Source organism: Martes martes, assembly GCF_963455335.1.
Source record: "Martes martes genome assembly, chromosome: 4".
NCBI lineage: Eukaryota > Metazoa > Chordata > Mammalia > Carnivora > Mustelidae > Martes > Martes martes.
In genome coordinates, this window is record NC_137891.1 from 169,854,229 (window position 1) to 169,869,763 (window position 15,535).

Below are 15,535 nucleotides of genomic sequence, written 5' to 3' on the forward strand. Positions count from 1 at the left end.
CACACCCTGGCGGGAGAGGCAAGGAACAACCAACCAATGAAAAGCCAGCCAGTCACCCACGGGGAGAAGGCCACAAGGGGCCTACACCGGCAAGGCCCTGAGAGTGACAGGGACAGCAGGGCAGGAGGCCACCTCAGTGCACTCAGGGAGGGCCTCTCCAGGACACACCGTCTGAGCTGGACCCAGACACCCAGAAGGACCAGCTGAGCAGAGGGAGGCCAAGGGCATCCAGGCAAAGAGCTTGAGTGGAGGAGGAGAAACAAGGCCCGAGCGAGCAGAGGAGCAGGCAGGAGGGACACGGGCAGAAGCAGGGTGGAGGCCACATCGGGCAGGGCCTTGGAGGTCATGGCCAGCCACTCAGCTTTCACCCCCGCAGAGCCATAGGTCACTGGAGGGGCTGAGTAGGCGAGTCATGTGACCTGGCTTATTTTTTCCAGACAGTCACTGTGGCTGCTGCGGTTTGTGTGACACCTGGTGGCTCTGTGACTCTGGGCAAGTCACAGGCTCCCTGAGCTTCGCTCTCTCCATCTGTACAATGGGGATGCCAGTACCGACCGCAGCGGCTTCACTGGAAGCTGAGCCGTGACCATCCACACGGGGCTCTTGGCAACGGGCCCTGGGCCTGGTGAGAGCCAGACAAAGCCCCGATCTGCTCCCTCACCCCCTCCACAGCCCTCATCCTCCTCCACCCCTGCCCCACAAACCCCCTCACCATTCAACCCCCACACCCCACCCCACACCCCCACCCCCGCGATGTAGCCCGCAGACACCTGCAGAAACCAGAGCTCCCTGCCCCCGTCCACACCACCCAGTCTCCCTGGCCCTGGGAGCACTGCGGGCCTGGTTGCTTCTCCTCCCACGTCTCAGAGGAGGCATGAAGGCCCACCAAAGGGGAGGATGGCCCCCCTGCCCCCGTGAGGAGGAAGCGCTCTGGCCCAGTCCGTGGACACCAGAGTCCCTGCTCTCGGCACCATGTGGTGAAGTGGGTTCTGCCCCAGCACGGACCCTGGGACCCCGGCCTGGCCCTAGGCCCCAGCATGTCGGCTGGGCTCCAGTCCATCCGAGGCCAGCCAGGGTGGGGGTCGGCAGGGGTCCTGGCATGGCCTGCTGTCAGTGAGGGCCGTGCAGGCGGCTTTCACGTCCAACCCCACCAAGATTCCGTCTCCCCAGTGCCCGGGATACACAGCATCTCCCAGGCAGGGGCCGCCACGGAGGCCGTGAGAAGTCATAATGGCCTCGGCCAGCTCCCACAGCTGGATTTACGATGACGCAGGAAGCAAACTCAGCTTCCAGCGCTAGTAGACAACAGGCCTGTCTGCACTTCTAGAAACGCTTTCTGCAGGGATGGGGGTCGGGGGCTTCTACCCCACACCTGCAAGGCCAGCGCTCCCGGGCAGAGCCAGGCTGGACCATCCATCCTCCTCAGGCCGCCGTGTCCCACCAAGAGGCCACCCCCGCCGACACATTGCAGAGCATTGGAAAATCAATGTTCCAGGCCATGAATTAGCCATTTGGTGCCGCATCAAGGGGCCCTCCAGCTTTCAGCAGCACCCAGAGCGGCCACAGAGCAGAACAGTGAGCGGCCCAGGCTGGGAGTCAGTGGAATGTGGGGTCGACCTGGAGCCCCAGTGGTAGAATGGCTGTGACCCAGAATGAGCCCAGTGCCTTCCCAGGCCTCTGTTTCCTCATCTCTGGAATGAAGAGACAGGATCCCCACTTTGAAGAGCCATCGTATGGATTAAGAAGGAGGTAAGGGGGCCGAATGAAAGGTCATGCAGACCGTGTTTAGGAGCCCGGACATCAGTATCCTGTGATGGCATGTACTGAGAGCCAGTCAGGTCACTACTGGACGATGCTAGTACTTTTAAACATTTTATCTCTAGACTACCTGCAAGTAGGGATTGTTATCTCAATTTTCTAGATTAGGAAACTGAGCCTGGGGTGGTTCTGAACAGGCGCAAGATCACCAGCTGGTGGCTATGCAGAGCTGGGGGAGGGACCTCAGCTCATTCTGGAGCCGGCCTTCCTCCTAATACACAGCCTGCCTTCCCAGATCCTCTGAAAAGCCATGTAAGGCCATCAGACAGACCCACACTCTCTCCTTCCTTCCCTCTCTCATGTCAACGTTTCTAGAGCACCAGCTACAAAGACCTGCCTTTGGCTCCGTAATGCATGCAGTAGGAGGAATGCAGGAACACTTCCCACCTTTTAGAAGCTCAGTACTCGATGTGGCAAAGAGTAAAGCCGCATCCACACCGCCCAGAACATGTATGTATCAGTCAGCTTTTGCTGCATAACAAACAATCCTAAAACTATGGCTTAAAAAAAAGAACAATTTATTATCTCTTCCAGTTCTGCGGTTGGTTGGGCTGTTTCTGTTAAGCTCAGTCATGCAGCTCTACTCACCTGAGAGGTCTGCCAGGCTGGAAGGCCCAAGACGGCCCCATTTGCAGTTCTGGTAGTTGGTATTGGCCATTCATGGGATGTATTCTTTTGGCTCTTCCCTGTGCCCTCAAATCTTCCAGTAGGCTAGGCAGGCTTCCTTACATGGCAGAGTTCCAAGAGGACAAAAGCAAAAGCTGCAATGCCCCTTGAGGCTTAAGATCCGGAACTCACCTGACATCACTTCTGCCATCTTCTATTGATCAAAGCAAGTCACGTTCTGTTGCTTGGCTAGTAGCTGATAGACATTTGTGATCCATCAGGTAAGGCTTAGTAGTCGATACAGACTGAGTGTGTGTGGGTTGAGGTGGTGTCTCATATACCCTAGCTACGTGGGATCATAATAAATTCTTAATTCAGATTAAAAGATGTTGGATCCTGAAGTCATTGAAACGGGTTGTATTCTCTTGCCAATGAAGAAACTGAGGTCCAGGAGTCAGGCAGTGTGAGAACAGAATCAGTACATCAAGGAGCCAGGTTCCATATGAAGAAACTGAGGCCCAGAAACACAACTTGTCTTGCCCAAGATGACACGAGTTTATGACAGAGGCAGGAGTGACTGGGATCCCTGACAGCCGGCCCTCTCCTCCTCCACTCCACCCCTAGCGGAAGCCCGAGAATGGCAACGGCTGGGATGACCATCATAGAGACAGCATGTGTCTGCCTCTGTTGTGTGTTTATAAACAGAGCCCTTTTGGCTTGCCTGGTACCATGCAAGGCTCTTAACCATGACCTCTTCTGATCCCACCAGGGTCATCTCCAGTTTACAGATGGGAACCAAGGCCCGGAGAGGGAGCTGACCTACCCAGAGTTTCACAGGTGGTGAGGCCCGTCCACCCAACCCCAAAGCCTGAGCCTCCCAGGCTATCCCCAAAAGAGCCTGACTCAGATCCAGGCCCCTGGGGGTGAGAGGCAGCTCTGTGGACCTCAGGGGTCTCAGGATAAAGCCCACTGCCTGAGAAGCTGCTTCAGAGGCCTGGGTGGAGGCAGCAATAGACAGAGTTCTCCAGAACCTGCCCCTGCAAGAAGGCCCCTGAGCGAGGCTCTGATCCACACTCGACCATTGTATGAATGGAAAAACCAAGGCCTGGCTGGACCCAGGACTCTGCCTCCCAGCCAGAGCCATCCCCCTGCACTACGAGGCTGGAGATAGGGGAGCAGGCCCCACTCAGGCTGGTCACACACACACAGGCTGCTCTGTGGCATTCAGAGAGCACATTTATTTACAAAGTGCTTTACAAACATCAGTTTATGCCTCCCCACAGCCCCCTGCGAGGTAGGTCAGTAGTCATATCTACAGTTTACAGATGGGGAAATTGAGGCACGGAATGGGGGGTGTGGCCTGTCCCATTTTAAAGAGATTTTCCCACCCACCCATGAAAAAAAAATCATAAAATTAACAAAAAAGAATTTCTCCTCCATCCCAAAATACATGTTCTTCCTCTGAACTGTAGAGGTTGCAAGCACCCCTGATCTAGCAGGGCCCCGTCCCCAGGGGGCGACCTGACCAGGAGCCATGGACACCTCAACCCCAAGGGCTGTTGTTCAACCTTGCAGATTGTCACTGGGCTGGGTGGAGCAGGACCCAGAAGTGTGGCCTGAAAAGTACAAGGGCCGAGGTGCCTTCCTTCTGCAGATGTTGGGTCAGGCAGGGAAGGGGCCCCACGGAGAAAAGGGCAAGGGATGGGAAGATCCCAGTTCGGAAGCTCAGAGCACACATCAAAGAAGTCATAGTGGGAGGGATCATGAGCAAAATATCCCGGGGCTGAGGGGGGGCAGCAGGGCAGAGGAGGGGGCCCATAGTCCCCTCTGGGGAGGACTAGTCTGATGGGTCCAGTCTCCCCAGGACCCTCAGGGGCAAGGCCAGGTGGAATTCCAGACACCAAGCCCCAATGCACCCTCTATCCGTGTCAAAAGGAAGCCACACTGGGTGGAAACCTTGTCCGGCCACAGGCTCTGCAGGGGCTCCCTCATCTCTGCCAAAGGTTGGGACAGAGTCTGAGGCTTGAGCCTAGAGTCAAGGAGCTTGAGCCTGGGTCCTCCCGAGCCAGCAGCTCTGAGCCCCTGTCACTCCACCAGGCAGTGCCAGACTCACAGCACAGATCTGCAGGGCCCTGTGGATGGGGGCTGGGCTGCGGACGCTGAGCTCCTCCTTGGCCCCCGCAGCCTGCCCATCGACAAGGTGAGAGGCCCCGCCCACAGCGGAAGGGGGCACCAAGACACCCCGGCTCACTCTACTGCTTTCCCCGCGGGAGTCGTCGTGGAGCAGAGTCAGGGGCCCAGGTGTTCCTCATCCAGTGCTGGGCCTGGCCCTGAGCACAGTGCGAGGGCCAGGCCAGGGGCCCCGCTATCTTGACTCCAGCCCCTCCAGGTACTCCAGCGCCACATCGTAGCAAAAGTGGTACTGATCCTGGGGAGAGGGAGAGGAGGACCCATGAGCCTGGTCCCTCTCCGGTACTGGAGAAGGGAAGAATGGGGGGCTAGAGGGCAAGCATGAGCCCTAGCCCATCTTTGGGGGGAAGGGCAAATGGGTTTAACTCTCTTGGCACCATCGGATCAGAACCCAGAGCCCAATGGGAGGAACCACATAGAGGACTGTGGTGTGGAGGGACATGGCCAGGCGGGGACAGGGAAGTTGGAAGTGGCCGGGCAGGGCGACAGGGCCTCTCACCAGGGTTTCCACCATATTGGGCTTGTAGTTCCTAAGTGTTTTGGCAGCAAAGAAAACATCCACCAGGTTGTGGCAGCGGATCATCTCCAGGACTGTGGCACAGGCGCAGAAGGTGCCACTGCGGCCGCCCCCGTTTCTAAATGAGACACGCATAAGGTTTGGGGTGGGGCTCAAGAGCGGCGGGGGCGGGGCGGGGGGGGGCGCACCTGGGGCTGGAACACCAGCGAACCAAGAGGAAGGAGGGTCAGGGCCTGGGAGCCCAGAGAAGAGGGGCGGAGCCAGGGAGCCCCAGAAAGGAGGGGCCAGGGAACCCCAAAGGTGAGGGGAGGGGCTTAGGGAACCCAGGAGGGAGGGGTCTGGGAGCTCAGACGCTAAGACTGGCATCTAGGCAACTAGGGAGAGAGCCTCCAGGAGAAAGATAGCAGGTTCTTAGGGAAAGGAGACTAGATACACTCCAAGAGAAAGCCACGGAGGCAAAGACAGAGATGGAGGAGGGCAACAGAGAAGCAAGCGAACACCAGAGAGCAGGATTGAAAATGAACATTGCAAGCACCAATCACCCCCAGCAACACAGACACGTGGTGAAAACACACACGTCCACACCCCCACTCCAAGGCAAACCGGCAGCCAAACACACAGAGACGATTCCTAACCCCTGTCTTCTCCCTCCTCTGTTCCCTGCAACAGTGGGGGGTGGGGTTCCCCTGGGGAGATGAGGGATGGACTAGGCCCTTGATCCCCATTTGAGGGGTCGCTCCCACTACAACCAAAGGCCACTGAGGGCCAGGCCCTGCCGACTCAGCTCCCGATCCATGTACCTGGAATAAACTGAGAGCATGAGAAGCTGGGGGTCAAAGGAGCAAGGGCACCCAGACGGGAGTGAATGCATGCATTTATGAACGGGGCATGGGAAGGAACGAATGACAGAAGCTGCATGCGTGCATACATGAACAAAGACTGGAATTCTTTGGGCTTCAAGTGTGCTACTGTCTCACGCAGTAAACAATTCGGACAGGACTCTAATTAAATTGATAAAGTCAGACACCCCACAGAGGGTTCTGGGCAGTTGCCCAGGGTTGAGTCCACACCCTGGAAATGGACTGGGTTCCTCCAGGGAAGACGGGGCCATCCTTGCCTGGCTGAGCAGAGTCTAGGCCACGGGCATCCGGAAGCCCCAGGGGGTTTTAGTGGCAGCCTTGAGGTCCTCTCTGGGCCTAGGCCTCCACCCCTCCCCCCGAGGAGGGCCTGCACTCACAGGCAGTGCACGACAGTGCGCCCGTCCCCATTCTCCGCCTGCCACTTGTCCACCTCGGCCAGCAGGTGCAGGAAGGCCTTCTTGGAGTCAGGTGTGTCCCGATACGCAGACCAGCGCAGGAACTGGAAATGCCTTACTAGCAGGTGTCCCTCCTGTAGCTGAGGGCACAGGTGGCCAGCCCGGCCGGGGCAGGAGAGGAGGAGAAGGGGATGGGGGAAGAGAATGTGAGCCCCCCGAGGTGACTTCAAGAGGGTCTCGTGAGGCTGCCCCCCAGCCACCACCCAGGTTCTCACCACGGGGCACCCAGGTCACTCACCCGAGAGACATTCTGCACCCGGAAGACACGGGCCACCAAGTCTTCATCCACGGAACCCGACACAAACTCCACGTCCATGAGGCCGTACTGCTGGCGGCCCGGCTCTGGCCAGTACTGCAGACAGGGCTGGGGACACAGACACGGAGTGGGGTGCTGAGCCGAGCCAGGCAGGGGCAGCTGCTGCTCCTGCCTGCCCCAGACCTCCACCCTGGCCCTGGGGCTCCCACACATCTTGACCCACTCATTGGCAGTCCACCTGCAGGGTCCCCCCAGCCTCTGCCACTCCCCTGTCCAAGTGCAGTACACACCTGCCTCAGCCCACTCAGGTCAGCAAAGACAAACCCTTCCAGGGTGCACGGACCGTCCTGGCTGGGCACAGTGAAAACACACACACACACACACACACACACACACTCTCACACCCCAGCAGGAGGCTGCCTTCTCTCAGGGATAGGCCTCATACCATCCCCGCCCACCCTGTCACCCCTGCCCCCCATCACCCCTACACCCCCCCCCAGCCTTCTCTCTCACTGCCTTGCTTTCCAGCATCAGCTCACAGAGGTGGGGTGTCCCTGAAGCAGCAACACAGCTCAGAACTCCCACTCCTGCCCTAGGACCCCACCATGGAGTCAGGGTCCCACATAAGCCTCCCCTCCAGGCCAGACTGGAGACAGTGGAGGGAGGAAAGGGGTGTCTCTCTCTCTCTCTCTCTCTCTCACACACACACACACACACACACACACGCACACGCACATATACAGACACACGTCCTCCAGGCCAGTAAGTCCAGAGCCCCAGCTCCTAGCCTCAGCTCTGACTGGAGTCCAGGTGAGGCTCTTCCTTCCTCTGGGTCCTGCCCACCATTTCTCTGTGAAACAGTCCCCTAGCTCCTCCCAGATGACTCCAGGCTCCTTTGGTGTCCCTCTCTGACCACGCCCACAAAGAGGGCACTACCTTCCTCTTTTTGCCTGGGATCCCAGCACTCCTTGTGTTTGGGCCTTTGCACATGCTGTTTCCTCTCCATGGATCACTCCTCCCCCATCTTCACCTGGTTAGCTCTACCCTCCCTATGCAGCTCAGCCTCAAAGGCCCCCACGGTGGGCAGCTGAGTCCACCCACTGGAAGAAGGCTACCTGGTGGAGGGGCACAGTTCTGCCCACTTCCCAGCCCTCTGGGTCGTAATCTTTTCACCCAAAGACCGTAAGTGCAAACCACAGTCCTGGACATACAGCAGGTGCTCAATAAAAAACAGCTACTTCCCTCCAATCTGACACCTTCATTCTATAGATGAGGAAACCAAGGCTCTGGGAAGGAGCGGGACCCATCTAAGGTCACTCGAGAACTAGGCGGCACAGCTAGGATCCACCCCGGGGCCCTGGGGACGTGCCCTGGAGCACACGACGCCCTGGGCAGCAGATGCCTCACCCAGGCGGTGTTGGACTGGTGCAGTTGGTTAAGCATGACAATGGAGGTGCACCCATAGTCATAGACAAGCCGCCAGAAGTCAGGCGTGGTGCTCTGCAGCGGGTGCAACGTCACGATGAAGGCCGCGCTCCGCGTGTAGCTCTGCAGGGAAACCAGAACTCAGAGAGGCCCGCTCACCATGCGACAGAGCCCCCACCACAGGCTGTCCTCCCGCTCTGCCCACCCTGAGCTGGATAGCTCTCCCCTCAGGGCCAGGCTGCCTCTGGGGGTCCTTTTCAGAGCTTGGCTGGTACACTGAGGTCTGAGTTGTTGGGTGAGCACCTCCCCACGCCCCTGGTCCCCATGCCCATGGCCTCTCGAACTAAATACAAAAGGTTCCCAAATGTGTGGCAATGGGAACTTGGGCACAGTACTTAGAAGCTAGCCAAGCTTGCTCTCTGCCTCAGGGCCTTAGCACCTGTGATTCCTGTTGCCTAGAACCAATCTCTGAACGTTTACACAGTTCTCCCTCTCACTTCTTTCTGCTCTTCAACAGTCACCTCCTCAAAGGGGCCCTCCTACCGTCTTATCAAAAATAGCCATATACTCCATACACACACTCCAAAGCCCACATTATGTATTTCTCCTGCCTGGTCGCTTTCTCCCAAAATTACCAGCGTCTGATATGCCACTGTATCTCTGTGTACTGACTGTCCCAAGCCATCACCCACATACAAAGTTCAGGAGAGCAGACATTTGGGGATATGGTCTGTGCCCAGCACATGGTAGGGGTTCAATAAATATTTGTGAATAAATACATCTCTAAGTCCCTTCCAGCTCCATGGAGGGAGGGTCTGAGAGCCCAGCCCAGGGCCCCAGGCCAGGGCCAGGCACTGATTCTGCTCCCAATCCCAGCCTCAACCCAACCAGAGCCCTCGGCTCTGCCGCCCTCCATGCCCCTGGGCTCTTGAGCCTTCCCAGATCTGGCCAGCCGCGGGAATCCCGGAGCTTTCTTCCAGGACTGAGCCCTCACGTCCGTCAGGGCCGCGTTGATGTAGTTGTTAGGGTCCCCATCGGTGGAGATGAGGAAGGGCAAGCAGCGATCGGGTGGCAGGACGTCCATGCTGCGGTTCTTATCCCGGTTCCGGGGGAGCAGGGCGATGCTGCACTCTTCCACATCCAGGGGCGGTGTGACCGAGTTCAGCGTCTACAGAGAGCAGAAGGAGCCATGGGGTGGGGGCAGGGGGAGCCAGAGGAGCAGGTGGGGAGGCGGGCAGGGCTGAGTGTGGACCTCCAGTGTTTGCTGGGCCTCCTCACGGCCCCATGAAGGAGACTAAGCTAGTTTGTTAGCCCCATGTCGTGGATGGAGAACTGAGGTCCGGAGAGAAGGGGGCGAGGACAGAGACCCCGGACCACACAGGCTCTGAACAGAGCTCTGGAGAGAGAGTCTACCTCCTCGCTCCCTGTGTAACCTTAGACAAGCCACTGTATCTCTCAGCATTATTTTTCTCAACTGTAAGGTGGTAGTAATATGCCTGCCTCGAGGGGCTATTGAGAGGATTGAGCGAGATACTGCCAAGGACCGAGCACTGCACCTGGCTCATGCAAGGCTCCACACATAAAAGGCACAGTGAGGATCCTCACTAGCTTATCAGGTGCTTTCAGGCAGACAAGGGCTGCAGTCCCACATCTCCCACAAAGCGGACTGCGGGGACCTGGCGGAGGCAGTCAGCCCTATCTGAAGAGAACGAAAGTCCAGACACCTGTCACAAGCCCGGGACTCTGGGTTATCTCCTCCACCTCATGCCTCCTATAGCCTAATCCATGGAGTCTCTGCTTATTTCTCTTGTCCTTGGGGATCCCTAACAGGGAACCCCAGTCTCTCATGATCCCCAACAGGGCTCCGAGGATCACAGGCAGCATTTCCCATGACACCAGTCTGTGCCGGCTCTCCAGTGTCGGGTGTCTAGAAGGGGCCAGCCCGCTGAACCCTGGCAGGAACCTGGAGTGTAGAGAATATCTGGGGTCCCTGCCAGCCCATGGACCATGCTGGGACTTCTCTGGAGAACCAGCCTTCCCCCATCTCCATCATGTGACATGCAGACAGTGGCTTCGCCCTCAGAACCAGGCCTGGGCAAGTCAATATGTTCCTAACTCTCTGGCCCCAGGGACTGGCTCAGGGATGGCACAGGAGAAAGTGGTCTAGGACTTCTGTTGGGGCTATAGGGAGTCCTTTTTCCAATCTCCTGACAGTAGTGACAACATGAGTCTGACACTGCTGGGGGCAAGGGTATGGGTCTAAGAAAGAAACCAAAAACAGAGGAGAGCAGTACCAAACTGGACAGAGACTATAGTGTGGCATCATAATTTAAGCTCCTGGATCCAGCCATAACTGAAGCTCCACCCTCTTTGGACTTTTCAGTTACAAGAGTCATTAAGCTGGATTTTTGTCACTTGCAACCAAAAGAATCCCAATGAATATGAACACTAAAGGGCAATATTGACATTCTTTCCTGGATGAGAACACTGAAGCTTGGGGAGCTGCTCACAACTACTTCACAAGCCTCCTCACAGCTCTTTACTGCGCCAGGACTTGAACCCGGGCTTTCTTGATTCAAAGCATGGGCTCTGCACCACTTGGAGAGGCCACCTCCTCCACTGTCTCCAAGCCCTTCTCAGTAGCCCTACTCTGTCCCTCTGTCTTGGTTCTCACTGACTCCTACAGCACTGAGGACTTCCCAATACAGACACACACACACACACACACACACACACACACACACTCCTGCCCTACCTGGAACTCTTCCCGCAGCTGGGAGGAATTACTCTGAGGATCAATGCGGATCATCTCCTTGTAGGTGGCCTTGAACTCGCTGACAGGGATGGTGGTCTCCCCACACAGGCAGGCCTCCAGGATTGCATCGTGAATGAAGATGTACTGCTCCTGGAGCAGGAGGAGAGAATGTGAGGAACCAGGAGGGGACTAGAACCTAGAGATTTGGGGGAGATGGCAGCAGGAAGAAAGTCCAAAGTTGAGGCAGGGACGCTGGAGTCCAACTAGGTATTAGTAGAGATTGGACCCACCCTACTTGAAGAAACCTTCACAGATATGTTCACTAACTTCATGTCTCATCCCTCTAATACCCCATAAGAAGCTCTGAAGGTGAGGGGAGAGCCCAGGGTCACACATCTAATGAGGATACAAATACCAACGGATCTTTCCTGCAAAACCTATGACCGTGGCCCCTTGGCTGTTTGACTCCACCCAGCCGAACACAGTGGAGCTGACTTTGGGAAGACCCTCAGAGGTCGGCAGGCCAAGTTCAGGGATCTCAGCTCTAAGGACACCCCTCTGACACACTCCACTGGCTCTGAATTCCTCCACGAAGGACCCAAATCCTGGAGCGGGCAGGGAGGGAGGGCGGCGTCTCCCTACCTCTGTCTGGATCATGTTGACCCGCCGGGAGCAGAGGGTCTTCACGCAGTTGTAAATGTCCACGACGCCCTCACACTCCGCCATGTCCAGCATCACATCCAGGACAATGTAGCAACCTGTGCGGCCAGTGCCCGCGCTGGGAAGAGAGCAGCCAGGGGCCCCATGAGAGCCTGGGGAGGGAGCCTGGGGCCTAGAAGGGAAGAGGGGGGCCTGGCCACATCTATACCACATAGGGCCCGGGGGACAGAGAGACACCCCACCCCAGCAGGGGGAGGAGCTGGGGAGAAGTCTGCAGCAGGAGCTTCGGTGAAATGTGACGCAAGGACAAGCTGCGGCCGGGCCATGGGAAGGAGGGAAGGGCAGGGGTAGCAACGGAGCTGGGCGGAGGACAAAGGTGATGCTCAGAGTTCAATCCAAGAATGTTCTTGCCTCCTAGGGAGCCCCAGATCCACACAGCCATCAAAGCCCCACACACTCGTACCTGCTCACGACTCAGGGGAGTCTCCCCAACCCACCCAGCAGATGTCATTCTCCTGAGCTCCAGGACAAATCCTGGGCAGGCTCTTATCCAACGCTCTTCCTGCTACGTGGTCATTGTAAATGGGACAGTCTCCCTGACCTGACCTGGAGCTCATCCCAAGCTGGGCTGTGTCGGACCATCTCTGGGATGCTCATGCACAGCCCTAGGGAGAGCAGAGCCCAGGGGTAGAGAGAGGACAGAAATGACTCCAAGATTTCAAGCTTGAAAATGGGGGTGTCAAAGCATTGGCAAGAGTGCGTGGTAGCGGGTCTCCCGGCCACCCCTGCTGGGGGCTGAAATCCGTACCACCACTTTGGGGGACTGGCAACAGCTACCAAAGCTGAGCTTGCCAGGCAGTGCTCCCCCCCCTCCTGTATGTATTCCCCAGAAATGCATGCATATGCTGGCCCATAGGCACGCCTTAGAACGTTCTCAGCAGCTGTATTCTTAACAGTTAACAACAGGACACAGCCCAAATACCTAGCCATCGAAGAATGGGTAAACACACTGTGGTTTACTCATCCAGGAGGACAGGCTATTAACATGGATGAATCTTACAAACATAAGCTGGAGGGGAAGAAGTCACGCAACAAAAAGCACACGCTGTGTGATTTCATTTATATGAAGTTCAAAAACACACAAAATGAATTCACACGTTAGAAGTCAGGAGCGAGACTGTTCTGGGAGCGAGGAGGTGGGCACAGCCCAGAAGGGGGCTCCCAGGGGCTTCTGGATGCTGTTAATGTTCTATTTCTTGATCTGAGAGCAGTGCTGGTTATTTCACAGGTGTGTTTAATTTACAAACACCAGTAAAGTTCCCCCATATACTTATTCTGTGGGCACTTTGCTTTAAGTATGTTATATCTCAATGAAATCTTGTTTTATTTTATTTCATTTTATTTTTTAAAGGTTTTACTTATTTATTTGACAGACATGGATCACAAGTAGGCAGGCAGAGAGAGAGGAGGAAGCAGGCTCCCTACTGAGCAGAGAGCCCGATGTGGGGCTCCATCCCTGGACTCTGGGACCATGACCTGAGCTGAAGGTAGAGGCTTTAACCCACTGAGCCACCCAGGCACCCTGAAATCTTATTTTAAAGACCGTATCTTAGGGGCACCTGGGTGGCTCAGGTCATTAAGCATCTGCCTTCTGCTCAGGTCATGATCCCAGGGTCCTGGGATCAAGCCCCACGTTGGGCTCCCTGCTCAGTGGGACGCCTGCTTCTCCCTCTCCCTCTGCCACTCCCCAAGCTTGTGCATGCCTGCGCTCCCTCTCTCTCTCTCTCTCTCTCTCAAATAAATAAATAAATAAAATCTTTATTAAGAAATAAAAATAAACAAAGATGATATCTTAAAGAAGCCTAAAGAAACCAAAGTGGTATGTGGAGGGCGGGCGAGGGAGGAGAGGGTCTGCTCTGTGGCGCTCGGGAAGCTGGGAGGAATCAAGCAGAGAAGCCAGGAGCGGGTACAGAGGCCAAGGACTTGTAGGCCCAGGGGAGTAGGTGAAACCCCAAGGTCAGAGGGAAGTTCCCCAGGAGGAGAGTGGGGGCAGGCACAGGACAGGGCCCTTCAGAGGCATGAGAAAGCTGGGGAGCCAGGGAGGAAGCAGAGCAGAGGAAGGGCAGGTGGGGTCACAGGGGCCAACTGAGGCAGGACTTGGAAGAGAAAGGGGTGATGGTCAGGAGTGGCACGGGGCATGAAGGCCACGCAGTGAGGAAAGCCCGAGGGATTCAGAGAAGGGAAGCTGAAGCCCTTCCCAGCACCTGGGCCAAACCCAGCACACAGGTGTGCAGTGCAAGGAAATGAAACCCAACCCACCTCGAGCCTCGCCAGCCCCTTACCCCCTCTGCCTCCAGGCCCAGGGCCCCCACGGGTCTCCGGCAGCACACACGGGTGCCAACCTCAAGCCACAGCTCGAAGGGCCATTGGGGGGTCAGCGTCTCCCGTCCTCTGTCTCTGAGTAGATGAACCCAAGCCCTCTCTCCTTAGGGGACCCACAACCAACCCCGCACCCAGTCCCCTTGTCCTTGGCACTCGCAGCGCCCCACCTGCAATGGATGACAACAGGTCCAGCGTCAGGCGGGGTAGAGGCCTTCACGCGCCGGATGAAGGCCAGCAGCCCCGTGGCGTGGTAGGGGACACCATGCTCCGGCCACGCGGTGAAGTGGAACTGGCGGACCTCGTGTCGGGCAGAGTAGCCTCTCTGTGGAAACAGTCACAGTCACTGCGGGCACCCCCCAGACACCTGCCAGGTGTCCAGCCGCCACGGCGAGCATCTTACCGCAGGATCTCCCTCAATGCGTCCCAATCATAAACGGAGGTGTGGGCGTTCGGGACGCATGGTGCCCGTGAGAAACCCGCAGACGGGAGAAACTGCGGGCCCGAGGGTCGACAAGACAAACACTACCCAGGAGTGGGGCCTGGGGATGGCCTGACACCTAAACCTAACTGCCAGTCGCCCGCCTCGGCCTCCCCAGGGCTGTGCCACCCAGGAGAGCACCAGGACTCTCTGGTCTTAGCCTATAGGGGAAAGTGTCTCCCTTGAGAACTTTTACAGAGGATCAAATGGGACCACAGACACAAGGATTCGGCCAGTCGCTGGCCATGTGGCCTCGTGCGTGACCCCAGCACGCCACCTCACTTTATTTGTACTACGGGACTAACAGAAATGCCGAATGCCAGCGCCTCCCGGGGCTTAACCAACATGTGCCACAGGCTCTGCACGATGCCCAGCAACGAGCAGGACCGGCACCACCAGCCACTGTTTTCACTACCATCATCTCGACATCCTCTGGGAGTCGCCGGCCAAGGCAGTTCCCGTCCTGTCCTCCCACAGCACTGCCTACAGGAAGGAGCAGCTGCCTTGCTGGGGAGGACAGTGGAGCTCTCCTCGCCCCTCCTCCTCCTGCCCTGGGAGGTCGGGAGGGATACTCTGCCCCACCCCTTCAGGCACCCCTGTAGGGACCAAAGTGACAGCAGACTTACCCGCTCCAGGGCAAAGGTGCGCACGACATACTCAGCCAGTGTCTCCGTTTTCACCAGCGTGATCTTGATGTCCCCGTACATGTCCGAGTCCTCCGGCCAGTACCGTGAGCATTTCACCTGGGGTCCCCACAGGCAGGCTCAGCAGGCCCTCTGCTGCCCTCCTTTGGCCCGCCTTACCCCCTCACCCCAAGGCCCTGCTTACCCTGCCCACCTCCACCAGCTTGGTGATCATGACAATGCTGGAACAGTGCTCCTGCCACACCATGCGCCAGAAGTCGTAGACCATCTCAGGCTTCGGCCCTGGGGCGCAGAGGGTGCTAGTCCCTGAGGCAAGGTCTCCACCCAGGGCCAGCACACCTGCTGCCCCATACCCCCACCCCAAGCCAGGAGGCTCCTGAGCCCCAATGAAGGCATCATGCTCACCCCACACACTCACCCCACCCAATGTCAGCTCGTCCCTAGAGGGCCCCCAGGGGGTGGGTAGGCTCAGAGAGGGCTGGCTGGAGA

At 57.3% G+C, this 15,535-nt stretch overlaps 1 protein-coding gene across 1 annotated transcript in view; it reads right to left on the bottom strand.

The window, feature by feature from the left end:
• Nucleotides 1-3,636: 3,636 nt before the first annotated feature.
• Nucleotides 3,637-15,535, bottom strand: part of PTPRU (protein tyrosine phosphatase receptor type U) — a gene marked incomplete at its 5' end in the record, with an annotated part of 76,372 nt that continues 64,473 nt past the window's right edge. The window contains 11 exons of the mRNA XM_080801724.1: nucleotides 3,637-4,852; nucleotides 5,114-5,249; nucleotides 6,369-6,526; nucleotides 6,685-6,810; nucleotides 8,110-8,250; nucleotides 9,122-9,295; nucleotides 10,883-11,032; nucleotides 11,525-11,660; nucleotides 14,092-14,246; nucleotides 15,029-15,145; nucleotides 15,231-15,328. Of these exons, the coding sequence (XP_080657850.1) occupies nucleotides 4,790-4,852; nucleotides 5,114-5,249; nucleotides 6,369-6,526; nucleotides 6,685-6,810; nucleotides 8,110-8,250; nucleotides 9,122-9,295; nucleotides 10,883-11,032; nucleotides 11,525-11,660; nucleotides 14,092-14,246; nucleotides 15,029-15,145; nucleotides 15,231-15,328 (1,454 nt within the window). The 3' untranslated portion in view covers nucleotides 3,637-4,789. The remainder of the gene's footprint in view (nucleotides 4,853-5,113; nucleotides 5,250-6,368; nucleotides 6,527-6,684; nucleotides 6,811-8,109; nucleotides 8,251-9,121; nucleotides 9,296-10,882; nucleotides 11,033-11,524; nucleotides 11,661-14,091; nucleotides 14,247-15,028; nucleotides 15,146-15,230; nucleotides 15,329-15,535) is intronic.